This window comes from Ciconia boyciana, chromosome 24 (genome assembly GCF_034638445.1).
Source record: "Ciconia boyciana chromosome 24, ASM3463844v1, whole genome shotgun sequence".
NCBI lineage: Eukaryota > Metazoa > Chordata > Aves > Ciconiiformes > Ciconiidae > Ciconia > Ciconia boyciana.
Window position 1 is genome coordinate 5,217,979 of NC_132957.1, and position 24,658 is coordinate 5,242,636.

General features: G+C 62.0%; 3 protein-coding genes across 4 annotated transcripts in view; 1 reads left to right on the top strand and 2 right to left on the bottom strand.

The window, feature by feature from the left end:
- Positions 1-12,055, bottom strand: CCDC124 (coiled-coil domain containing 124). 2 transcript variants are annotated; one of them, XM_072845553.1, is made up of 5 exons: positions 11,720-12,055; positions 10,131-10,302; positions 2,910-3,096; positions 2,428-2,542; positions 1-2,090 (listed from the first exon to the last, which is right to left on the bottom strand). In XM_072845553.1, the coding sequence occupies exons 2-5, from the start codon at positions 10,287-10,289 to the stop codon at positions 1,886-1,888; spliced, it is 666 nt and encodes a 221-aa protein (XP_072701654.1). In that variant the 5' UTR covers positions 10,290-10,302; positions 11,720-12,055; the 3' UTR covers positions 1-1,885. The 2 variants fall into 2 exon arrangements, with proteins under 2 accessions (XP_072701654.1, XP_072701655.1); XM_072845554.1 differs by lacking the exon at positions 11,720-12,055 and adding an exon at positions 10,427-11,246.
- Positions 11,817-20,936, bottom strand: SLC5A5 (solute carrier family 5 member 5). Its single transcript, XM_072845886.1, is given in 17 exon segments — positions 11,817-12,145; positions 12,614-12,749; positions 12,752-12,906; positions 13,004-13,107; positions 14,003-14,230; positions 14,306-14,391; positions 14,661-14,731; positions 15,008-15,120; positions 15,252-15,340; positions 15,514-15,643; positions 16,855-16,995; positions 17,114-17,268; positions 17,352-17,419; positions 17,550-17,601; positions 17,924-17,989; positions 18,084-18,495; positions 20,926-20,936. Coding segments are annotated over 17 exon segments (2,346 nt in total).
- Positions 20,437-24,658, top strand: part of JAK3 (Janus kinase 3) — a 9,073-nt gene continuing 4,851 nt past the window's right edge. The window contains exons 1-10 of the mRNA XM_072845321.1: positions 20,437-20,553; positions 20,978-21,190; positions 21,297-21,420; positions 21,545-21,656; positions 22,298-22,443; positions 22,548-22,830; positions 22,916-23,038; positions 23,132-23,289; positions 23,528-23,639; positions 23,898-24,084. Coding sequence (XP_072701422.1) covers positions 20,986-21,190; positions 21,297-21,420; positions 21,545-21,656; positions 22,298-22,443; positions 22,548-22,830; positions 22,916-23,038; positions 23,132-23,289; positions 23,528-23,639; positions 23,898-24,084 — 1,450 coding nt within the window. The 5' untranslated portion in view covers positions 20,437-20,553; positions 20,978-20,985. The remainder of the gene's footprint in view (positions 20,554-20,977; positions 21,191-21,296; positions 21,421-21,544; positions 21,657-22,297; positions 22,444-22,547; positions 22,831-22,915; positions 23,039-23,131; positions 23,290-23,527; positions 23,640-23,897; positions 24,085-24,658) is intronic.

The following is a 24,658-nucleotide window of genomic DNA, read 5'->3' on the forward strand; positions in this document are numbered from 1 at the left end:
GAAAACAGAGCTCTCGAGCCCAGGCCTTTATTCCTTCGACAAGTTAACAAGGTTCTGGGGTTTTTAATTTTTTTAATTGGGTTCAAACACAACAAACTTCTCACGGGAAGGGGAGACACCGGGTGCATTCCTCCCTGTCTTTACCAGCTGGGCTTGCGTGAGCAGGGTGGGTGGGGGGGAAACGGTGGCAGGGGCCAGCCCAGCTCCTTCAGCCTGGTTCTGCAAGCAGGGTGCAGAGAGGGCTGGGGAGAGCCCCGAAATGGCCGCAGGCTCTCGGCTCCAGCTCGAGCATCACCTCCTCAAACCCCTTCACCACCAAAGTGCAAATGCCTCTGCAGCCTTGAGGACTCCTGTAACCCTCCCTGCCTGCCGGCAGGCGATCCTCCGCGGGGGAAGAGGCCACACGCTGCCCGTCACCTGGCTGGGGATGAACCCCATTTGTTTAGTAACATCAGAAGAAAGCCCAGCGGGATGCCAAGCCAGCCCTGAGTTAGTCTCGGTTTGGCAGGCCCGGTTAAACGCATAGGTAAGCACCAAGGGCAATGGAGCTGCTGCCCGGTCAAGGGTTTAGACCTTAGGAAAGGATCTCACTCCCAAAAGAGACCAGAAGAGATGTGAAAGGGGAGAGGGAAGAGAGGAAAACCCAGTGCCTGCTCAAGGCGAAGGGCAGGACTCTGCCGTGGCTCCGGGGCTAAGCCTCTCCAGCCCTGCCCCGGTGCTGCCCTGGCCCTCCCAAGGGACCTCACCGATTTCTTTTTGCCTGGGCCAGCGGAGAGACCACGGGGCTCCGGCCGAAGGGGAGCAGAGGCAGCACAGCCAGGTTAGTGCCCTCGGTCCAGCGGCGGGGGAAGCTGCTGAGCTGACAGTCTCACATCCCCTTCCACAGGCCCACAGGGCACTTTCTTGCCTGAGCCTGGGGGCAGGCGGGGGAAGAAGCGATGGGAGAAGCAGCAGCTTCCCTTCTTGGGGCAGTTCTTGGGTAGTGCGGGGTTGCAGCACCTCCAGGAACCCTCCTGTCCCACCAGCAGTGCGTGAGGCTCTGGGCAAGGCCACCAGGAAAGTCACAGAGAAGTCTGGCACCAGTGTCCTGTGCAGACAAGGCAGAAACCGCACTGTGCTGTGTTATTTCTCCCATTCCCCTCTGAAGACGGAAGGTTATTTTCTCTTTTCCCCACAACACCGCGCTGACAGAGCTTCTGCTCCCGTTGTGGTTCCTCCTCCCCATCTAACGCACCGCCAGTCGAGGACAAGAGGAGAGAGGTGGTCGGCAGCAGGCAGGGCCAACAGCGATCCCAGTCTTCAATTTCTTCGGGGACATCCCAGCACCGAGGATGACATGAGCAACAGAGGGCAGGTGCCTTCCTCGTGACGGTTGCAAAACTTCACCCTGCAGAGCACGAGGGGGTGGCGCAGCCACGGTAGAGGCAGGGATGAATGCAGTTTGGCTCAGGTTCAGGCTGTGAGCAGGTTAATGCACGGTGCTAGCCAGCGTGGGGGGGGTCCCTACCTCGGCAGGCGTTGCACCCTGCAAGCGCTGCCCGTGCTGAAGGTCTGGAAGCGAGTTAGTAGCTTTTTTTGTAAGACAACAACCAAATTTGGAAGCATGAAGGTAGTGTTAGTCTGTCCAGGTCGCTCTGCACCAGCTGCCTGCGGAGGGGTGAGCACGTTGGGGACACAGGCTGTCAGTGAAGACAGCGGGACGCTGCAGGGTCCCAAGGCGAGCCGTGGCCTCCTGCTTATCTTAAATCCAAGAACACAGAAAGACAGAAAGTGGGGGCAGGGAAGGGAAACAAAAGGAGAGGAGGTTCCTTGTGTCTCCTGTTTTCATCCGAGCAGAGCCCTGTGGCTCCAGCCCACTGTCCGTGGGGGATGATCAGCTCTAGTTCTACTTTTGGCTGTTGTAAGCTTTGTGCCTCTGGTTCATGGGGTTTTCCGGAGACTTCATCCACTCCTTCTTGAGGAGCTGCTTGAGCTGGGACAGGCGCATATTGGGGTTCTCTTGCTTCAGGCGTGGCAGATTGACTTCTTCAAAAGCTGTGAAGGCAGCTTTCATCCGGCGCTCGGGGTGCCGGTCCAGATCATTGGCAACGCTGCCGGGAGAGAATTCAGAGAGAGACATTCATCAGAGACACCTCCCTGCAGGCCCCAGCCACTCGCCCCGCTCTGATCCCCTGTCAGTGCGACCAAGTGCATACAGAATAACTTGGGTGATAAAGCAGAAAACCCTGTGATACTTCCCCTACCCACTTCAAATACTCTCCATAGAACAACAGGGCAGGGAATGTGTCCTGTTCTTGCTGTCGAGAGAGAAAGTCACAGTTGAAGCATAAAAAGAAGCCAGTTCTGGGGGAGGGAGCAGCTGCAAGAATTTCTTGTAAGGAAAGCGACACCTTCAAAGGAGAGTACCGCTATGATACGGCCACGTACCTGAGGACGGCAATGGCATCTTCGATCGTCCTGGCCTCCACTGATCCTTCCTCCAGCACCCTTCTGTTGATGTTCTCTTCCAAGGGGACCTCCAAGTGAGTCTTCTCCTTCTCCACTGCACAGGGAGAGGGGAAAGGGAGAAACATTAACATCGAATCCAGCCTGTGCAAAACCCTCAGAAGAGGGTTTTCCAAAGCACTCAAAGTGCTGAGAAAACTCAGCCAGAGTTCAGTCCCAGTCCTGGAAGAGAAGAGTGCCTGCTCTGCAGCTCTGTTTCTCCACCTCAAGGTGACAGGTTTCTTTTTCCCCCCATTTGGGTGTTAGACACAGACACAGCAAAGCACGCAGCGCACAATAGCTGCAGGCAGCTCTTGCTTTCCAAACAACTTGTCTTTCAGCGACAATAGGCGAAAAAGGAACAGCCCCCCTTCCCGCCCCCCAGCCCCTGCGGCTGTCAGGGCCTTTCTATGGTACCACCAAACCTGTATCTGCATTCTCCTTCTGCTGCTGGTCTTTTCTGATCGTCTCCTCAATCTGGGCCCTGGTGACTTTGCCTGGAGTGACCTGCTTGGGCGACTTCCCTTTCAGCTTCGAGTCTTCCTCCTCCAGCAGGCGCTGCAGCTCCTTCTTGCGCTCCAGCTGTTCCAGCCGCCGCTTCTCCCTCTCTTCCTGGAAGGGAGAAAGGAGCAGGTCACGTCCACCCTTACGCCTTCATAAGGCAGAGGGATCAAACTACCCCTTACAGGAGCAGGGAACCCTGCTTGAACAGGAACAGGCACCTCACTTCTGTAGCTAACGCAGCACTGACCTCACCTGATCAGAAGGGACATCGGCTGGTTCTCCCCCCGACCTCCAGCGAGACAGCAAGAGCCTGGCCTGGCCCTTCAGAATAATAATTCCCCTGTCCCTGCCCTGTCTGCAACCACGCGCTGGCTTCCCGTGATGTCAGTACTGCGAAACACAACCCCGCTGTCAAGAAGGGGCAGGAGGTACCAGCCAGGACTGCTGACAATCAGATTAAGTTTTCCACTTTAATTTTAATAAGTGGTCGGAGGTTGAAAGTTCAGCAGTTGTTTGAGACAAGCCAGTCAAGAGGCTGAATTTGTCCTCAGGTCTGGCTCACGCTCTTCCTAAGAGCCAGGGCAAGCAGTTAGCCCGAATCCAACAAGCAATGCAGCTCTTGTGGTAATTTTAAAGTGCTTCACAAGGAGTTTAAGAGCCACTTTGCCCTCCAAGGCCCAGGGAAGAGCGTGACAAGACCATGCAACAGGTCCTTAGGGGCTTGCAGCACTTTGTCTTCGACTTTTTTTTTTTTTCCCCTCCTCTCCCAAAGCCTGAAAGGTCCGGCAAAAAGAAAGAAACAAGTGAAGACCTCTGTCTAGGGCAGCGTCACATGCTGCAAAGCACTTCGTATTTAGGTTTGTTACATGGACACTTAATTATGGCTCTCATCCATTATTCACAGGGATGGCACAACGAAGTGATCAAGCGTTAACGGAACGGGTTTACTCAAAGGCAGCTGCACAGCAAAACCACCCCAGCAGTAACGCAACCTGCTGTCTTCATCGGCGTTTAAGGAGTAGGAGCAGAATTATGCACGCTGGGGTAGGGCCCGCTTCAGAGACGGTAAGCAAGGCTGGGGTTTGAGGCTCTATTAAACAGAAAAAAAACGTAAGTCGCTCCACGGCTCAAGAGTTTAAAGAAAAACCCATCAAAACACAAAATCAAAGCCCACAAATACTGAATCAAAACACGCCCTCGGGCTGCTGCTGCTGCTTCCGTCGAGTGCGGCAAGGACCAGGCCTTTCAACCCAGCTGGGAAGGGAAGGAAAGGAAAGCCTCGCCTAGCTCCACTCCGAGTAGCTGGGGCCAAGGATGGGAAAAAAGCCATTAGAGGGATGAAGCCTTTATTACAACTGGCAGTCTTCAAATTCTTGGTCATTAAGCGCTTAGTGCCAGTGCCTTGAGACACAATGCCCCGGCAACTGGACCGTGCATGATTTCAAAGTGCAAACTCATTTATTTAAGACATCGGCTTTCCCTGCCCGCTGCTTTCCTGTCAGGCCTCTCCCTCTTCTAGTAAAGGTTGAGTAAACAAATGTACTCAGTCTCCCAGATTAGGAGGGATTTTGGCCACTCCTAGAACAGGAAGGGTGTCACGAGAGGAGGGGGAAGACTGTCTTACCCCCCTCAAAATTTATTCACAGGGACATACGTGAGCAAGAGCAGCCGCAGGGGCTTTGCCCGCCCTCACTCAGCACAGCGCAGGACAGCTCCAGCTCCAGATGGGATCTCCGGCTCGACCACCAACCTCTGCTTGCGCATCAGGCAGTTTTAAGGAAGAATTCAGGAGAAACCCCAAAACTGGAGAGATTCATGTGCCAAAACAGAAGGAGGGCTGCAGAAATCACTGAAGGTCCAGCAGTCAGCGAGAGTAAGCCATTTAATTAGATGTAAAGCATACGCAAGAGAAGCAGCACTGCGTATTCAGGATACTGGTATCGTGCCTAGAACATGGGCTAGTGGAAAGAAACGGTCCCCTGACTGCTCGTCCCATCTCTGAAGCTCAGGGGTGACCGAACAAGGTAACCCAGAGAAGGTTCCGGCACGGTGAGCGCCTCAGCACAGCTGCAGGTGTGGTTGTGGCTTGAATAATTCAGAAAACAGATAAGGAGTGGATACACAAGTTCTAATGACCTAAGGGAAGGGAGCAAGACATTTCAGAACAGAAATGTTATTTATAGTTAGAAAATATTACCTTTTACCCCTGCTTATGACAGAAAGGGAACTCTCCTACCAGGCGGCTAGCTCAGCAACCTGTCTCACACCACACAGCCCCAGCTGGGATGACGACACGTCTGACAGAGCAGAAATTCAAGGATAATGCTCTGCTGCCGTTAGCTCCTTTCAAACAAAACTCTCCAAAGAGGACACATCCACTTAGCGAAGGGGAAACAGAGGCGCAAGTGGGGTGCAGAGCCTCCCTCCTGCACCGCGTGCTGCAGGGGACCTCCAGTTACTCCTCTCCCCCAGCTGCTGGGGTGAGCTACTCCCTGCTCTCTGGCATTTACAATTGAGTTTCTATTTGCGGAAAGTAAATAAGCTGGCACCGTTACTAATTTGTCACAAGACCTGCAAAATCTACACGCTCAGGTTTCCTCAGCGGCCCGTCACATCCAGGTCTGCTCTGCAACTTCCGCGGTGCTCAAAAGCAGCAGCTCTGAGCCGCCTGCTCGCCGATCCCAAAGCCCAAGGGGCCTGGAGCTGTCATTTTTGAAGACTTTTCTCAGGTTGGGCCAAACCAAACGAATCCTTTATGAATCAGCTTAAAATGTCCTGATGAAAGAGAGGTTTGGATTTGTCTAAGTGAAACATACCACAAAGCTATTAGAAAACTGGAAAGGAAATGAATAATTTTCTCCCTCGACACTGCTGCACTTCACAAGGCATTGGGAGGAGCGGGGTGTGAGATTTCTTTAGCTGGACACTCCTGTTCCCAAGGATTTGTGTGTTAATATGCAAGTTTCCAGCCTTGCAAAGAACTGCCTGAGCAAGGAACAATTCATTAGCTTTCAGAACAGCTTCCCACCTGCTAGACAGAAGGAGAACAAGGTCCCACGCACACAGCTTTGAGAGCAAGCGGTCAATTGAAGCAGCAGCACTCTCAATCAACCTCTTAGCGTGAGGCCCCGAGGAAGGCTGGAGAGCGTGCCACCAGGCTGGCGAAGCACGCTGCTTCTCACAAAGCGGAAGGGCAAAGCAATGCAAAAAAATGACGCAGTTGGAAAGCGAGCGGGGCATAACCGGCCCGGAGCGTGTCTAAGTGCTCAGTGGGCTATCTGAGGTACACCAGAGATTTGAGATGGGATCAAACGCGCCCCTTCCATTGCCCACCGGCAGTCAAAGCGAGTATCAAAAGGATACTAGAGCCTGAGGAAGTTGGTTCTGCAGTCTGAACCCCAGCCCGGTGTCATCAGGTGTCTCTCCACTACATCTCTGTCTCCTGCATTGCTCATTCAAGCCATCAGATTTCAGTATGGCGTACCCGGTACCAGGCAGATGTCCTCCAAAGAGGGAAGAACAGTCATTTGACCTGTCTCGTATTTTATCTGAATAAGAGCTGGTGCTCACGGCTGAGTAATTCTGCACTGAATCGGGGTGGGGGGGGCAGGGAGAAAGTCATCACTCGCCTGTCTGCGATACCACTGCAGCTGGGACCTGCCGGTACACCAGCCTGCCAGCCCACACCCCGTGACCGAGGCTAACGAGAATGAGAAAGGCGTAAAACTCGCACCAAAAGAGTCACTGCTCCCTCGTGCGCTATCTGCGCTCTTCTAGCACAAGTACTCACCCTGCATTTAACTTGAATCTTTCCCCAGGCCCTTTGTACACAAGTACAAAGCGTCTCCTCGCTCCCACATCATCCGCACACCCTCCCTTTGCCATTCCCACCGAGGGCACCGAGTGAAGCCGTGGGAGAGACCTCCGCAGGACGGTGCTGCCGTCACCACGACACGCCGGGCAGAGAGAAAGGTGCCAAGGGGCTTTGAGCCACTGCTGAATAGCGAGGAGGGACTGCCTTCCTGGCATAGGGGCACTCAGCAAACAGAGCCCAGGCAAAACACAGCCTGAATGGGGAGAAGGGCTTGTCCTCCCTCAGCCAGACAGCCCCGGTGGGAGTTTGGGAAGGAGACTGGGAATTCGGCTGCATCCTTCCAGCAGCCACCTCGGCTCCAGCAGCAGTCCCAGCCAGCGAAATCTTCCTGCGCGTACCCACAGGGCACAAAGCGGCTAAACCCAAGGTCGCCAGAGGGAAGAAGGTCTGACTCCCACTGCAAGACCTCTGCCCTTGACAGGTACCGCACCGGTCCTTTCTTCCCGTAACGCTCCAACCGAATTAATGGTTTGTCACCCTTCCAAGCCTGCCCGCAGCTTCACCCAGGACACAAACGCATCCGTGGCTGTTCCACCACCAGACACACTTTAGCCAATTGCACAGAGAAAACCACACTGTGACCGGGCTGATGAGGAGTGCCGTGCTCCGAGCTGCAGTCTAACCTTGCATAGGAAGGGTGGGAAGGGACGGAAAGGATGAAGATACCCGCATGTTAAAAGAAAAGCAGTTACCCAGGTAAAACTCTGAGTCTTCCAGCAAGAAGGATGTAAATTTTGTGCTTTCCAGCCAGAGCTCTCCAGGGAAGGTAACAAGCTGTGACTTGTGCTGAAGTGCCAGAGGAGGAATACACACATCGCAGGCTGGTGATATTAGCTCAGATGTTCCTTTATGCATGACAGAGCCACCAAACGAGTGTCATCCTCCGTTAGCAGAGATCAGCTCCAAAGGCTGCTCTCAGAGCAGGGGGGGGTGGCATTTAAAGAAACCCCAAAACACAGCAAAAGTAAAAAACAGGACAGTCATCTGGTGACAGTGAATATCATGACAGCAGGCACTGCGTTTTGAACATTAAGCTCCCCTGTGCCCAAGTATTAACGCTGATGTGCGTCGCTGCCCCGTCAGCGAGACCACCAGATTGCCAGGCAGAACCACCAAACCCTGAAACAGAGCTCTGCGCCCTCACTTATTTCACCGAGGCTCTGGTGGTCAACTGTGGGGGGGAAAGGGATTAAAAGGGGTGCGCGGGGTTTGGTCTCGGCACGTCCCAAAGGCTTTCAGCCACTCCTGCCTGCTGGCAACGCAGGAATTGAGAGGTGCTGCACGGGTGCGCTGCGGCGCCGTTAATGTGTTACTGCCATCGCCCGGAGAGCCGGGGAAGAGCTGTAAGAGCTGCTCGGCGCTGACTGCGAGGTGCTGAGAGCATCCTCCTACACACACCGCCATCCCCTCCTCCGGGTGCTGTAGCTGAGAGCAACGCGAGTCCCTCCTGCAGCATATGGCCGAGGCCGGCAGCGCTATTTCCATGCCAGCACCACCCGCGAAACAGCTACTTCTCCGGGGAAGTTTGACTCCTGTAAACGGTTTGGTTTCTGTCCTCTCTAGGATGAGGATGGAAAGTCATTTACGGTCTGAGTCACACATCCCTTCCCTGCCGGGATGCGATGGGGCACAGGCAGCTTCTTCCGTTCTCCGTGGGGATATTCCAGCCCGATGGCACTGGAGAAGCAGCTGAGGAAGGTTTTTGCTGATTTATTTTCCCCCAGCAACCCACTCATTCCTGTCTGTTGGCCACTTGCTCACCTACACAAAGCCCCAGCCTTTGCTTAGGCTGTGGTAGCATCTGCGTGAGGCTCCACAGCAGGAAGAAGCCCTGCGCAGGTACAGTTAGACTCAGAGCCTTTCTGGCAGGGCAGCTCCCCACGTGAGCGGAGACTTTCGCTGCTGTGAGCTGCAGCTCCCCAGGGGGGCTTGTGGGAAGCAAACGCACTAAAACGCGGCGTTCAGGTGAAATTCAGACCTAGAGACTACAGCTATGCTGATGCAGGGAGAGGGGATGGCTGAGGCGCCGAGTGGAAACCACCTCGCTGGTTTCTCTAAAACCCAGTCCGAGGCTCCGGGAGGGACCCTGGTTTTCCAGTTAGCAATTCCAGCTCACAACACAGCTCCCCTTCTCCAGACTCCCATGCCCCTTGTCTCCAGGAGGCTGTTTTGGGAGCCCAGTCAAATAGGTCACTGTTAGCCAAGTCTTAAGTAGAGCAATAATAAGTCCTTGTTCCAGGAAGTAATTAGGCAGCATTACAGGATTGTGTTGGGGAACAGCACACAGGCCTCCTAATTCCAAACATCAAGACACATATTAGGGGTGAACTCGCGCAGATGTACACAGCACGCAGCTATCAAGGTCACGGGGACGCGCTGGCTTCCTGCCTGCCTGGCCAGGGTGCTCGAGTACCGACACACAAAGTTCAGTAAGCACCGAATTCACAGAGCAGCACAAACCCAGTAACCCCACAAATCCCATCTATGTCATCAATAGAAGCCCTGTCTGGTGAGCACGAGGGTAAATAAGTCACTTCAGAAGAGGCAGCTAAGTTATCACCACCTATTGTTTCTAGAAAAATCCACAAAATCAGAAGGTAGATTTGTCTAACGCTGATGCAGGACAACGTCAAAAACCAAATAACCCAGAAATGAGCAGTAAAGTGCTCTGTTTATTGAACGCAGAGGCAAATGGGCACCCAGGGTGGAGCAAGCTGGTAAGAGCAAACCAGAGAGAGTCTTCTGAGAGAGACATGTCCTGATGTGTGGCACACCAAGTTAGGGAGGAAAAACAAAAAAGCTTTGTAACCCTTAACCCTGCTGATTTATTTTTCCTTCTACAAAAAAAAAAAAAAAATCAAAGAAAAGTTAAGAAAGGAAAAGAAAGAGAAAAAAAAAAGCTAAAGAACTGCTTGGTGAAAAATCAAGCCCTGCAGCAGAGTTCCTGATCTTTTACTTAATTCAATTTTAAATGATTCTGACAATAAAGCTTTTACTGCCTCCCTCGGGAAGCCAGCTCTAAGATCCACCAGATTTCTGAATTACACATCAAAGCTTACACTTACTCCCACACTCGGCTTCTTTTAGCTCCCAGAGAAGCCACTAGTTCCAGCTCTTCTGCCCAAAACTAAGCGCAGGACGATGTGTGGAGAGACAGCTACAGCTGGGGGCAGCGGAGGAGAAGGAACCCTTTCTGAGCAAGCCTGGATCTCACGGGCTTAGCAAAGGACCAGCTAGAAGATACCCTTCTACCTGACTAGCCATTCACCTTCCTTTGTTCCTTCCTCATCACGTGTTTGTCTTCATCCTTCCAGTAGGCATCTTCCAGCTCCTGCTGACGTTTGGCATCGGCTGCTGCCTTTGCCTCAGCTTTCCTTGCGCGGGCAGCAGCCGACTTGGTATTTTCACCTTGGAACTTCTTGGGCATCACTCAAGGTGCTCTGCAGAGAAGAAAAGAGGTTCAGATCCTTGCCCTGGACGGGATCTCGGGTTCTCCGTCACCCCAGGAAGCAGGAACAGCTGGAGCTCACATCACGAAAACCCCTTTTTCTTATTGCCTCATACCATTTCGAGATCCTGGGTAGAAAAGATCCAGCAATCTCCCAGCTCACCCAGGAGGAACTCTGCTCACTCCGCCCCAGATCCTCAGCAGGGGACAGTTCCTCCTGCCTATTTATTGCGCTGCAACGACGTGACAAATTGGGCTGCTGGGTTCCTGGTATTGAGTGAAAAGCACCGGTGCCCTGCAAGCCAAAACACTCCCTGCCGCTGAGTCAAAACGAAGCTGGGTGCTTTCGTTCTGCACCGGCAGGCTCCGAGGGGAATTCACTGCTGCCAGCAGAACAGGATGAAGCAGCACAAACGCTGTATCACGCCCTCTGACTGTACAGAAACGCAGCCCCGTGGCCCCGTTTAACTTGGATAAATGGCCACGCAGATGTGCCGCGTTAATCTCCCCTACATCGTCAGGGTAGGAAGAGTCCTAAAAGCCAGGCGGAACGGGAGCCAGAAAATTAACCGGGCACTAAGAAAGACCCTTCTCCTCAGCACGCTGCCCATGCAGACGCCACGTTCTAGATCTTAAATCTTTACTTTTAATGGCAGATAACTATTTGCTAAACAAGAAACAACAGAGAAGGGCTGATGTTTAGGGCTGGCTGCTCAAGTCCCAAGCTTTGCAAAGCCTGGGCTGGATTAAATCCTTTTTCTTCTCCGAGGCGTGCTCTGACCCTTCTTGAAGAGCACGACCTGGGCTGGGCACCGGGGCAAGGCTGCAGGACAGCCCAACAACGCGTGGGAGGGCGGGGGATGCCTCCCCCCCCCCCGGGGGCTGCTCCTGCAGCCGTAAGGGCCCAGCTCCGCTCCCGGCCACGCACCCAGAGCCGGCCTGTCCCGAGCTGCCCGACCCAAGGGCTGGCTGTCACCTGCCCAGGCCGGCCCCCTGCTCCGTGCCAGCGTCCCCAGCACCCCACCTCGCCTTGGGGGCCCTACGGGGCCCTCCCTCCCCGGCCCTCCCCTCCCACGACAGAGCCCCCCGGGCTGCCCTTCCCCATTTGCTCAGGAAAGGGACAGCTTTCCCCCTCCCCAAATCCCTGGCCTCTCCCCTCCTGCCCTTCCCCTCACTCCCTCTCCTCGCCCTCCGCCAGCCCCCACCGTCCTCCGCCCCCTGCCCTCCCCCGGGCCCCGGCCTGCCCCCTCCCCCAGCTCTTCCCCCTCTCCTCGAATCCCCCCAGGCCTCCCCACCCCGTCACCCCCAGCCCTTCCCCTCTCTCCTGGTTCCCCTCCGCATCCCTGGCCCGTCCCCTCCCCTCAGGCCGGCTCCGGGGCCTTGGACCCGCCGCCCGGGCCCGCTCCTACCCGGTCCCCGCCGCTCCGGCCGTCGCGCACGTTGCGCGTCACCGGCGCGCGCGGTCGCTCCCGCAGGAGGGTCGGGGCGAGCAGCGCCGGCGGCTCGTCAGGGCGCGCATCCCGCCGCCGCCATCTTTGCTAAGGGCACGGCCCGCTCCGCCCAGGCCCCCCCGGCGCCAGGCCCAGCAGCGGCGGGGAAAGGCAGGCCGGACGGCAGCGGCGAACCGGACGGCAGCCCCCGCCCGCGGCAGCGCCCGCAGAGCGGCGGGCAGGCCGGGGGAGAGCCCGCCGCTGTTCCCGCCGCCTCCCTGCCCGGCACAAAGATGGCGGCACCCCCCGAGATGGCGGCGCTGCCGAGCGGCTCCCGCGGCGGCTGTGGGCGGGGGAATCGCACCTGGGTGGGCGGGGCTTTGGCAGGGTGTGGCCCATTGTTATCTAGGTGGGGGTGGGGCTTAACTGGGCGGGGCCCACTGTCACCTGGAGGATTTACCAGGGTAGGGCCCATTGTTGTCTGGGTGGGGTGGGGCTTATCAGGGCAGGGCCTATTGTATACGGGTGGGGCGGGGCTTAGCAGGGCGGGGATGTCACCTGATAGGTGGGGCTTAGCAGGGCGTGGCCCCATTGTCATCTGGGTGGTGCTGGGCTTAACAGGGTGTGGCCCATTGTCACCTGGGGGAGGCTTAGCAGGGCGTGGCCCATTGTCACCTGGGTGGGTGGGGCTTATCGGGGCAGGGCCCACCCCCATTCCCCCCCCCATCCCCGTGTGTCCCCCCCGTTTCACCCCCCCAGCCCAGCTGCGTCACCAGAGGGCGGGCAGCCCCCTGTCCCCCCAGCCCCCCCAGACAGGCTCCTCCTGGGGAACAGCTCCTCCTTTATTGGGGACTCTGGGACGGGGACGTGCACCCCCCGCCCCGCTGTCCCCCCGCGGCCGCAGCCGGGCCCCCCGCATCCCCCCGTGCCCCCCGTGCCCTACACGTGGGTCTCCTGCAGCAGCAGGTCGGTGGTGCCGGGCTCGGGGGGGCCCTGCGAGGGGCCGCCCTCCCCATGCGGCCTCACCGGCGGCACCTGGGGGGCTTCGGCCTTGCCCAGGGGCTCTTCCCCGGGGGTCTCGGCGCCCGCGGGGGACGCCGGGGACGTCCGCTTCACGACGTCCCACCACAGCACGCCCGGGGGCGGCCGCGGCCGCTTGGTCGGCCCTGCCGGAATGGGGGTGCCATGGGGAGGGGCTGCGGGGGGGGGGGGACGGGACACACCCCGGCGCTGGGTCGCGTCCCCGCCTGGCCCCAGCCTCACCTGGCAGGGAGCTGAGCAGGACCCCGGCCACCACCGTGGCGAGGGTCCCCAGCGCCCCGTAGTACAGGTAGGAGATGGCGTAGAAGTCACCCACGACGGCCGGCCTGCGGGGGGAGGGACCAGCAGAGACAGCGGTGTGACGTCACAGTCAACAGGGAAAGCGGTGTGACGTCACAAGGAACAAGGGAAGTGCTATGACATCTCAGTGAACAGGGAAACTGGTGTGACATCATGGTGAACAGGGAAAGCGGTGTGACATCACAAGGAACAAGGAAAGCGGTGTGATGTCACAAGGAACAAGGGAAGTGCTATGACATCACAAGGAACAAGGACAGTGGTGTGACGTCACAGTGAAAAGGGAAAGCGGTGTGACGTCACAAGGAACAACGACAGTGGTGTGATGTCACAGTGAACAGGGAAAGTAGTGTGATGTCACAAGGAACAAGGGAAGTGCTATGACATCACAGTGAACAGGGCGTTTTCCCTGTTCGTTTTGTGTGACGTCACAGTGAACAGGGAAAGCGGTGTGACGTCACAAGGAACAAGGAAAGTGCTATGACATCACAAGGAACAACGACAGTGGTGTGATGTCACAGTGAACAGGGAAAGCGGTGTGATGTCACAAGGAACAAGGGAAGTGCTATGACATCACAGTGAACAGGGAAAGCGGTGTGACATCACAGTGAACAGGGAAAGCGGTGTGACGTCACAAGGAACAAGGAAAGCGGTGTGATGTCACAAAGAACAAGGAAAGTGCTATGACATCACAAGGAACAGGGAAAGCGGTGTGACACCATAAGGAACAAGGACAGTGGTGTGACGTCACAGTGAACAGGGAAAGCGGTGTGACGTCACAAGGAACAAGGACAGCAGCGTGACACCACAAGGAACAGGGAAACTGGTGCGACATCGCAGCGAACAAAGCAAGCAGTGTGACATCACCGCGAGCCCCCCGCGCCCCCAAGGCGCCATCCCCCCCCGCCTGGGCCCCCCCCTCACCGTGCGGGGGCCGGGGGCTCCTCGCAGCAGGGCAGGGGGCCCAGCAGCACGGTGCGGTTGGCGCCGGCGGTGCGGTTGTAGAGCGGGCAGAGGGCTCCGGAGGCGGGCAGCACCCCCATGGTGGCGGCGCTGGGGGGGTACAGGGTCCCCCCCACGGCCACCCAGAACGAGAGGGCGAAGCCGGCGCCCAGCCCCCCCAGCACGCCCTGCGGCAGAGGTAGAGGGGTCCGCACAGCCCGGGGGAGCGGGCTGCGGCGGGACCCCGCCCCCCCTCCCCGAGCCCCCCTCCCCGCGGGACTCACGGCCGTGCCGCACGCCGGCAGGAACAGGCCCAGGACGAAGGCCCCCAGCAGCGGGCCGCTGATCACCCCCATGACGGTGAAGGAGCCCTGGGAGGGGGACGGAGAGCTCTGCCCCCCCGCCCCAGCCCGGGAGCCGCGGGGGCTCGGGGGGCACGGAGGAGGAGGAGGACGGTGCCTGGCTCTGCCGCGGACCCCCCCGGCTGCCGCAGCCCAGCCGGCTCAAGGGCTCTCCAGCAGCCAGCGGCCTGTGGCCGGGTCCCGCTCGGCCGGGCAGAGCCGGTGGGCGAGGACGGGCGGGGGGGGCACGGGGCGAGCTCAGCCGCGTGCCGGATCTGGCCCTGCACGCCGGGGCTCACCTGCAGCACGCCGCCGCCCAGCAGCGAGGCCAGAGCTGCCACCGTGATGCACGAGGTGCCGTAGATGAGCGCTGCGGCGGAGATGGGAAAGGCTCAGCGGCACGGCAGGGCACGGCACGGTGCAGCGCGGCACGGCATGGCGTGGCACAGGATGAGGTAGCATGGCACGGCACAGCACGGCACCACGCAGTGCACCGTGGCACGGCACAAAACAGTGCTGTGCGGCACAGGATGGGGTAGCACGGCACGGCGTGGCATGGGATGGCATGGTGCGGCACGGCGTGGCATGGGATGGCACGGTGCGGCGCGGCGTGGCACGGCACGGCACGGCCCCCCTCCCCACTCACACAGCCCCTTGGAGATGAGGGTCAGCCTCCGCGGTGACAGCGTGGGCAGCCTGGGCTTGATGAGGTCCTCGACAGTGACGGCCGCCATGGCGTTGATGCTGGTGGAGGCCGTGCTGGGGCGCGGGGCAGGCGGCAGCGCTCAGCCCCGACGCCGGCAGCCTGCAGGGTGGGGGTGGGGGGCCAAAGCCCCCTTTCCGCGGGGAGGTTTGGGGTCCCCTTGGGGCAAGGGGTGCCCTGTCCTCACCTGAGGGTCCCGCTGTAGGCACAAGCCAGGAACAGCCCCGGCACCCCCGGGAACGTCTCGAAGATGTCGAGGACGAGGTAGGGCATGTACTGCGGGGGGAGGCAGCTGCATCGCGGGGGGGGGCAGGACCTCGGGGGACCCCAGCCCCCGCAGCGGGGCTGAGACGGGCACCCGGGGGTCCGGCCCCTCCGACCCTCTCGCCCTTCCACCTCGCCGCCCTCAGTTTGGTGCTCGAGAGGGCAGAGCCGGTGGGGGCCGGTACCTGATCCGGGGCTGAGATGTAGCCGGCGAGGAGGGGATCGCAGTCCTTGTACAGCGCAAACATCACAAGGCCACAGGCCACCGCGCTGGAGACGATGCAGAAGAGCCCCACTTGATTCACCAGCAGCGCCCTGCAAGCAGAGGGCGGGAGCACAGCCGGCTGAGCGGGCACGCAGGGGCCGTGCAAGGGTGCAGGGGCCGTGCAAGCGTGCAAGGTCTGTGCAAGGGTGCGGGGGCCGTGCGGGGTCTGTACAGGGGCCGTGCAAGGTCCATGCAGGGCTGCAGGGCCCGTGCAAGAGTGCAGGGTCCGTGCAAGGGTCTGTGCAAGAGTGCAGGGTCTGTGCAAGGGCCCGTGCAAGAGTGCAGGGTCTGTGCAAGGGTCTGTGCAAGAGTGCAGGGTCCATGCAAGGGTCCGTGCAAGAGTGCAGGGTCCATGCAAGGGTCTGTGCAAAGGTGCAGGGCCTGCGCAAGGGTCCGTGCAAGAGTGCAGGGTCTGTGTAGGGTCCGTGCAAGAGTGCAGGGTCCGTGCAAGGGTCTGTGCAAGAGTGCAGGGTCCGTGCAAGGGCCCGTGCAAGAGTGCAGGGTCTGTGCAAGGGTCTGTGCAAGAGTGCAGGGTCCATGCAAGGGTCCGTGCAAGAGTGCAGGGTCCATGCAAGGGTCTGTGCAAAGGTGCAGGGCCTGCGCAAGGGTCCGTGCAAGAGTGCAGGGTCTGTGTAGGGTCCGTGCAAGAGTGCAGGGTCCGTGCAAGGGTCTGTGCAAGAGTGCAGGGTCTGTGTAGGGTCCGTGCAAGGGTGCAAGGTCCGTGCAGGGTCTGTGCAGGGGTGCAAGGTCCATGCAAGGGCACAGGGTCCGTGCAAGGGTCCGTGCAAGGGTGCAGGGTCTGTGCAGGGTCTGTGCAGGGGTACAAGGTCCATGCAGGGCTGCAGGGCCCGTGCAAGGGTCCGTGCAAGAGTGCAGGGTCCGTGCAAGGGTGCAGGGTCCATGCAGGGACTGTGCAGGGGTGCAAGGTGGGTGCAAGGTCCATGCAAGAGTGCAGGGTCCATACAAGCGTGCAGGGGCCGTGCAGGGGCCATGCAGGGGTGCAGAGTCCGCACGGGGGCCATAGAGGGGTCCGGGGTCTGCGCAGGGGTGCAAGGGCCATGCAAGGGAGCAGGGTTCACGCAGGGTCCGTGCAGTAGCGCAGGATCTGTGCAAGGGTGCAGGGACCCGACAGGGGTGCGGGCACTGGGCTCCCCGAGGGGCACAGGCTGGTGTGCAGCCACCCACCCCGCCCTGGGCAGCCCCTCGTCCCCGTGCACCATCCCAGGCAAGAGCGAGATCCAGCCGATCCCCGTGGACTCACATCCTGGCCTCCCTCTCGCTCCTGCAGGCCACGTAGCGCTGGACCTGGGCTTGGTTGACACCGTACATGGAGAGCCAGACCAGCGTGCCGCCCAGCAGGAAGGTCCACACCGTGTACCGGCTCCGTGGGTCTGGATTGAAGCTGGGCACAGCGGCACGCCGCCGGGGCGGGCGAGTGAGCCAGGGCCAGCGCCGGCCCCCCCCCAGCACCCCGGGGCAGGGGGAGCGGGGTGGGCACGCAGCGGGGTAGGGGGACTCACTCGACGAAGTTCACCCTGGAGCCTTTGGCCGCGATGGCCAGCACCCTGGCGGGCCCCCCCACCAGCAACACCCCCCGGATGATGATGGCGATGAAACCGGAGAGCATCACGAAGACCTGGAAGACGTCCGTCCAGATGACAGCCTTCATCCCGCCCTGCACCAGATGGAGCCACCTGTGAGCACCGGGGACCCCCGGGACCCCCAGGGACCCCCAGGACGCCCCGCTCCCGCACTCACTATGGTGGTGTAGAAGGTGCAGATGACTCCGGTGGAGAGCAGGGACGCCCAGATGTCCAGACCGGTCACTGAAGGAGACAGGAAGGTGCTGAGCAGAGCCCCAGGGTGCAAACGATGCCTGGGGTGGGACAGGGCTGAGATGTCCCCGCTGCGGAGACGGGGACATGACGGGGAGCAGCCCCCACCTCCCCACCGCACCTTGGTTCAGGATCAGGGCGGGGGCGTAGATGACGATCCCCGTGTACAGCATCTGCGGGAAGAGGGGGGTCAGCGCCCCGTCCCACCGGCACCGCAGGTACCGGGCAGGTGACAGCTGTGCCGGCGGGGACGGGGACGAAGCGTGACGGTGCCGCCCAAGCACGGCGTGCAGGCGCTGGGAAAACACTGGGGTTTTCATTCAAAACAGGGCTCCCGCCGGGCGCTATTTGCTTTGAGCCATGGAAAACACGAGCACGGGAACAAGGACGCTTCCCCGGGGGGCTCAGGGCAGCGCTGGCGCAGCCGGATCCAAGCCCCCGCCGGGTGCCGCGTCCCCACCGTCCCCATCCCACCCATGCACCGCGGACACGCACCGTGGCCACCACGTATTGCAGGGTCCCGCACAGCCGGACGCTCCTGCTGAACCGCCGCTCCAGATACTGGGGACAAGGACAAGGGAGCGCGTCAGGGCCGTCCCGGCATCGGGGCACCCCGGGAGCTGCTCCGGGGCGGGATGCGTCCCCCTGCGCCCACCTCGTAGGTGCTGGTGAGCCCCAGGCGGTAGAAGACGGGGAGGAAGAGCTGGGCGGTGAGCAGCGTGTTGAGCAGCTGCCCCAGGCACATCCAGAGGAATTTGGCTCCATACCGGTACGCCTCCGCCGGCACCCCCAGCACCTGGACGGCCGACATGAAGCTGGCGGAGAGCGAGAGCCCCACAGGCAGCGCCGGCATCCGTCGTCCCCCCGTGAAAAAATCCTCTGAGGTCTTCTGGCCGCCTTTGGCGAGGCCGTGGAAGAGCCCGATGCCGGTGGAGATCAGCAGCATCAGCCCGAAGACCCCGTAGTCCCAGAGGCTGAAGGTGAGCCTCTCCGGCACCCACACCTCCAGGCTCCCCGCCGGGGCCAGCGTGGCGGCTGCAGGAGGGGGGGAGCCCCCGGCCAGGCACCTGCGGGCAGACAGGGACATGGCACAGGGACGCGGCACACGGCTAGGCCAGGGCACGGCGGCACCGGCACATCCGGGGGTGGCAAAACTGGACGGGGCAATAACTCGGTGCAATTATCGACTGACTTTGGACGTGCAGCAGAAAGGACCGAGCACGGAGTGGAGAGCGTGGCTGCCTCCCCGTCCCATCCCGTCCCGTCCCACCGCGTCCCGTCCCGTCCCCGTCCCAGGGAAGGTCTGTGCCGAGCATTCGGCTGCAAAGGGCAAAGCCCAAGCTGTGAGAGGGACGGCCCGAGCTCAGCAAGGAAATTGCCCCAAATACCTCCTGCTTTGGAGCCCGCAGGGAGAGGAGAGCGGCAGTGCCCGGTCCGGCTGCTCTGGAGCACACCGGACACCGGCTCCGTGGCTCCAGGGAAGTGCCGGCACTCGAAGGACGCAGCCGGGAGGGAGCAATCCCCCCGGCCAGCACAAACAGGGAGGGACAGAGCCGCTGCCGGAGCCCAATGTATCTCCAGCCGAGGAAACAAAACAAACCAAAGCTAAACCTTTACCCAGAAAAAAAGCAGCTCGTTTGCAGGCAGCTGCCTGCAGACCGGCAAGGACCCAGCGCTGAAGCGGGGAGGAGGAGAGCGGGGCAGCGCACGGGGGGCTGCCCGGGGGTCCCTGGGGACGCGGGGAGCCCGGCGTGTTGGAGGAGGCTGCTGCGACGTCCTCGGTGGGTGTTGAGGTGGCGGCGGGGCAAGTGTGGCCGTGGCGAGGGGCCGGCCGTGCCTTGAGCTCCTCCAGCCTGCGGGGCGGGTGCTGGCGGGAAACAGGTTCTGGGCGTCGGGGAGGGACCCTTGGCAGGGAGGACGGAGCAGTCGGGGGCCGCATCCATAACCCCTTCCCTCCCGCACGCCCCGACACCGGCTAACCCCGGGCCACCCCGAGTGGTGGCACGACACCCCGTACCCCGGCGGGCAGCACGGCAAGCGCCAGGAGCCGGCTGCTGGCCCTGGGGAGCGCAGGGATGGCAGGATGGCGCCGGACGTCGGTGTACGTGGCACCTGGCCACGTGGCTCGCCCGGCTTCCTCGTTGCCCAGCACAAACACTGCTTTGTCTCGCCTGGCACCTGGACAGGTTTGTCCCACGAGGATTTCCTCCCCTTGCCCTGAACCCTGGGGACGAGCCTGGGGAAGAGCCCCGACACGGGGACAAAGATGCCGCGGGGGCACCGTCCCCTCCGAAGCATCACTGCGGGGCAGAGGAGAGTCCCTGGTCCCCGGGGTCCGGCTCCAGCCCTGGTGGCCTCGTCCCCAACACTCGCCCCGGGGACAGGGCTGGGCAGGGTGCCCTTCCCTGCCTTGCCCCCGGCTTCCCCTCCTTGCCGAGCTGGTTAGAGCAGCAGAAAGGGGAAAAACAACGAGCAGAGGCTGCTGGGCCTGGCCACATCCACCGGCGGGTGCGTGTGACACCCCATGGCACCGGGGCCAGGCAGGCGCCCAGCCCCACGGCAGCCCCAAAGGCACGGCAGCGCCCTGGGGCTGGGCTGGCCAGGGCAGGACCGGGGCGAAGGGGCTGAGCCCGTCCCGGCGGGGCCGTGGGTGGGGCGGGGAGGGACCCAGCGATGGGGTGCAGGGGGGGCAGGGTTGCGCGGGCAGCACCCAGCCCCTCGCCCCACGCAGTGGGGTGGGACAGGATGAGGGCTGGGATGCCCTGGCAGAGCATCACCCATCCCTGCGGTACCCGCAGCATCAGGAGGCCAGCGAGGTGCCCAGGTCCATTGGGGTGCCCAGCACCGAGTGGGGTGCCTGGGGCTCCCTGTCCCTTCACCCTGGGGTGGCTCCTTTCTGCCCCCCACCCCGTACCCCCTCCCTTGCCAGGAAGCCACCCGCCGAGGAGGCTGTGGGCAGGAAGGAAGTCACCGAGGGGGTTTTTTTACTCTCTGCTTTGCTCACAGCCTCCGAGCAGCCGCCTACGCAGCCCAAGAACCCCGAGCCAGCAGCACAGCCCTGCCCGGGACCCACTCCCCAGGGCCGGAGCAGACGGGCACCAGCAAGGCCGCCGGCACGGCAGCAGGTACAACACCAGCACAGGGGGTGTTGCGGGGTCCGGGCAGCCCAGCCGGGCACGGGGACTGAGCCGAGTCCACCCTGCCCACGCCTGGGAGTGACGCAGGGCATGGGCGCACGGCCCTGGGCCGGCTGGCGAGGAGGAGCGGCCGTGGGACGGGCTGGGGACGGTGGGTTTATCCACATGCCCGGAGAAACGGCTGCGTGCCTCAGTTTCCCCTTCATCCTTCCCAGGATGGGCCGACTCCAGCCCCAGAGATGCTGCAGGCTCGGCTGCCGGGTTTTACCCCAGGGAGGATGCCGAGGGAAATGCACGGGGAAGGGCACATGTGGGGCAAAGTCTTGCCCCCCACACGGGGGTCACGTTGTGGGGGGGTACGGTACCGCCATCGGGGACCGTGCCGCCAGCTGAGCCCCCCCTGTCCTTGCAGCGCCTGCCATGGCCCCGCTGGGCGAGGACACCCCACTGATCGGGGAGCGCTCCTGCAGCCTCTCCTCCACCGAGACCGGCACGCTCCAGGTGTACCTGTACCACCGGGCCCCCGCCCCGCGCAGCCCCCCCAGCACCACCGCAGGCGTCCTCACCTTCACCTTCGGCGAGTACACGGCCGAGGAGCTGTGCGTCCGCGCCGCCAAAGCCTGCGGTGAGCATCGTCCCCCGGTGCCGGCAAGCTCGGGGCGCTGGCCGTGGGCTCGGGGTACCCGCTGTACCCGTCCTCGGCAGGGGTCACAACGCTGCTCTGTCCCCAGGCGTGCTGCCCGTCTGCCACCCGCTCTTCGCCCTGGCCACCGAGGATCTCAGCTGCTGGTTCCCCCCCAGCCACCTCTTCACCATCGATGACTCCCGCAGCCAGGTCGTGGTGTACAGGATCAGGTACAGCCCCCGGCGGTGCGGCCGTCCCGGCCCCAGCCCGGCTCCCTGGGGAGTCTCTGATGGCTGATAGGGGCTGTGCGCGATGGGGGACGCGGCGCTGAGCCCCCTCCGCTCTCCACATCAGGTTCTTCTTCCCCAACTGGTGTGGGCTGGGACAGTCCCACCGTTTCCAGCTGCTGAATGACCGGGCCAGCCCCGTCCTGGACTACCCCGTCATCGACTACCTTTTTGCCCAGGTGAGACCTGCCAGGCTGCCATCCCTGTCCCCAACACCTGGGGCCCCAGGGCGAGGTCCCGCGTGGCTTCTCGGGTGCGTGGGACATGTCGAGCTCAGCATAGCGATGCCCTTCGCTACCCTGGACCGTGCCACTCTCCTCCTCCTCCTCCAGCACCCACCAGTCCCTGGCCGTGATGCCTGCGGGACATGGGTCCTCCTGCATGGCTCAGCTGGAGCTGCTTGTGGGCATCCCACGCCGGGCATGGGGCACCCCAGGTTGCTGAGATGGGGGTCACTGTGTCCCCTGGGTGATGCACGCCCCAGGGACGGAGCTGGCTCTGCTTGCCCCCCAGGCAGAGCAGGAAACCAGAGCCCGGGGCAGGATGTGACTCACGCGGGCACTGGGGCACGGACTGGGGTCAGAGCCACCCCACCACCCCACAACCAGCCCAGCGTGATGGGGGGGGCAGCAGGGGCCACCCTGGAAGCTCCCGTTAGCTGGGAGGGGGACACACACCGTACCTGCCGTGGCGTCGTGCACAGACCGGGGGGGTCTTGGGGTGCATCAGGTCTCCTGGCTGCAGCATCCCTGGGCAGGAGAAGTGCCAAGCGGGGGGCTGGTGCAGGGACCCCCCCACCCAGGCTCTGTGCCCTCCCCAGTCCCGCAGCGATTTCATCGAGGGACGCGTGGCAGTGGCGCTGAGCCTGCCCAAGCAGGAGGAGTGCCTGAGCCTGGCCGTGCTGGACATGCTGCGCATCGCCAAGGAGAAGCAGCAGAGCCCCGACGAGGTCTTCAGCCATGTCAGGTGAGCTGGGGGCCGTGGGGACAGCCCGGCACCCATGGGGACAGCCCAGTGTCCCTGGGGACAGCCCGGCACCCACCGCTGCCTCACCTCCCCGTCCCTGGCAGCTACAAGTCCTGCATCCCCGAGCCGCTGCGGTGCCAGATCCAGCAGCACAGCTTCCTCACCCGCAAGCGCATCCGTCGCCGCTTCAGTAAATCCCTGCGGAAGATCGGGGGCTGCCAGACGGACGGACGCTACCTGAAGCTCAAGTATCTGCTGGACCTGGAGCGGTTGCAACGGCGCTGGGCAGAGGAGAGTTTCCACGTGCGCTCACCCAGCTCTGCCACGGACATCACCATCCACGTGGCCGGCGAGAGCGGCGTCTCCTGGAGCTGCAGCGGCTCCGAGGTGCGGGCGGGTGGCTGTGCCGGGGGGTCCCGCGGTGGGGCGAGGCGGGGGACGCGGAGGCCAGCCCCGGTTGTGTCCCCCTCAGAGCCGCCAGCACTTCTGCGACTTCCCCGACATCGCTGACATCAGCATCAAGCAGGTGAGCCGGGAGGGCAACCCGGTGGAGAACCGCATCGTCACCCTCACCAAGACAGACAACCGGGTGCTGGTGAGCTGGGGCGGCGTGGGGGGAGCCCCGACAGGGTGGGGGGGCCAGGCCTGGTGTGAGGGTGACTCCCCCCCCACCCCGGCCTGGTCCCAGGAGGTGGAGTTCCCCACGCTGCAGGAAGCCTGCTCCTTCGTGGCTCTCATCGATGGCTACTACCGCCTGACGGCAGATGCCCACCACTACTTCTGCAAGGAGGTGGCCCCTCCGCGGCTCCTGGAGGACGTGGAGAACCAGTGCCACGGGCCCATTAGGTGGGTGCTGGGGACCCCCAACCTCGCCACCCCCAGCGCACGGGCGATGGGGGAAGAAATCGCTCGGGTAGGAGCGGGGGGCACCGGTCCCCATCCTGCCCGCTGGGCCGGTGACGCTCGGGCCACCCCGGTGCCCGCCGGCTTTGGGGAGAGCGCGGCAGAGGGGTGAGGAATGGGGGTCTCCGGGGTCTCCCCGAGGGGGACCGCGCTGTGCCCCACCCAGCCCTGCCGTTCTCAGCTCCGAATTTGCGGCGAACAAGTTGAAGGTGGCGGGGAGCCGCCCGGGGCTGTACCTGCTGCGCCGCAGCCCGCAGGACTTCGACAGCTACCTGCTGACCGTCTGCGCCGAGGTGAGACCCGCACCGGCGCTGCCCGGGGACCGGGGCGCTGGCACCGCGTGGCACCGTGCGGGCTCCCGTGCCGGCCGCTGCGGGTGTCGCCGGCCACCGCGGGCGTCGCCGGCAGCGGGGAGGGAAACGCAGGGCTGAGACCTGGCGTTGGCAGGGACGGTGCCACCGGCGACGGCCCTTTGGGACGGGCACGGCCCCGGGGCTGCCGCGGGCTCCTGGGGGGACCCCGCGCCGCTGAGCCTGGCTCTCGCCCCGCAGACCCGCTCCGGCCAGGACTACAAGCGCTGCCTGATCCGCAGGGACGAGGACGGCAACTTCTGGCTCTCGGGGGTGGCCCGGCGGTTCTGCAGCCTGCGGGAGCTGCTGGGCACCTACGGGCGCTGCGGGCTGCAGGCAGAGGGTGCCCGCATGCGCCCGGCCGCCTGCTGCCCGCCCCTGCCCAAAGGTGACGCTGCCACGCCGGGGCGGGGGACGGGGCGAGGGCTGCGGTGTGAGGTCACGGAGCGGGGTGCGTGAGGTCATGGAGGGGGCGTGCGTGAGGGCACAGAGCGGGCTGTGTGACATCACAGAGCGGGCTGTTTCATCGCAGAGCCAGGGCTGGGTGGCATCACAGAGCAAGCTGCATCATCCTAGGGTGGGCTGCATGACATCACAGAGCACACTGCGACATCACGGAGTGGGCTGTGTGACGTCACAGAGCAGGCTGTGCGACATCACAGAGTGGGCTGTGTGAGGTTCAGAGCCGGCTGTGTGACATCATAGAGCCGTCTGTGTGGCATCACAGAGCAGGCTATGTGACGTCATAAAATGAGCTGCGTAACGTCACGGAGCAGGTTGTATGGTGTCACAGAGCAGGCTGTGACATCACAGAGAGGGCTGCATGACATCACAGAGCAGGCTGTGCAATGTCATCAAGTGAGCTACATGATGTCACAGAGCTGGCTGTGTGACATCACAGAGAGGGCTGTGTGGCATCACAGAGCAGGCTGTATCATCATAGATTGGACTGCATGACATCT

Coding starts and splice junctions, on each gene's coding strand:
- CCDC124 (XM_072845553.1), bottom strand. CDS start 10,289: ATGCCCAAGAAGTTCCAAGGTGAAAATACCAAGTCGGCTGCTGCCCGC. Junction 3,097..10,130: donor TGAGGAAGGAACAAAGGAAG/GTGAATGGCTAG, acceptor TCTCCCTTCCAG/GAAGAGAGGGAGAAGCGGCG. Junction 2,091..2,427: donor GATGCCATTGCCGTCCTCAG/GTACGTGGCCGT, acceptor CTCTCCCGGCAG/CGTTGCCAATGATCTGGACC.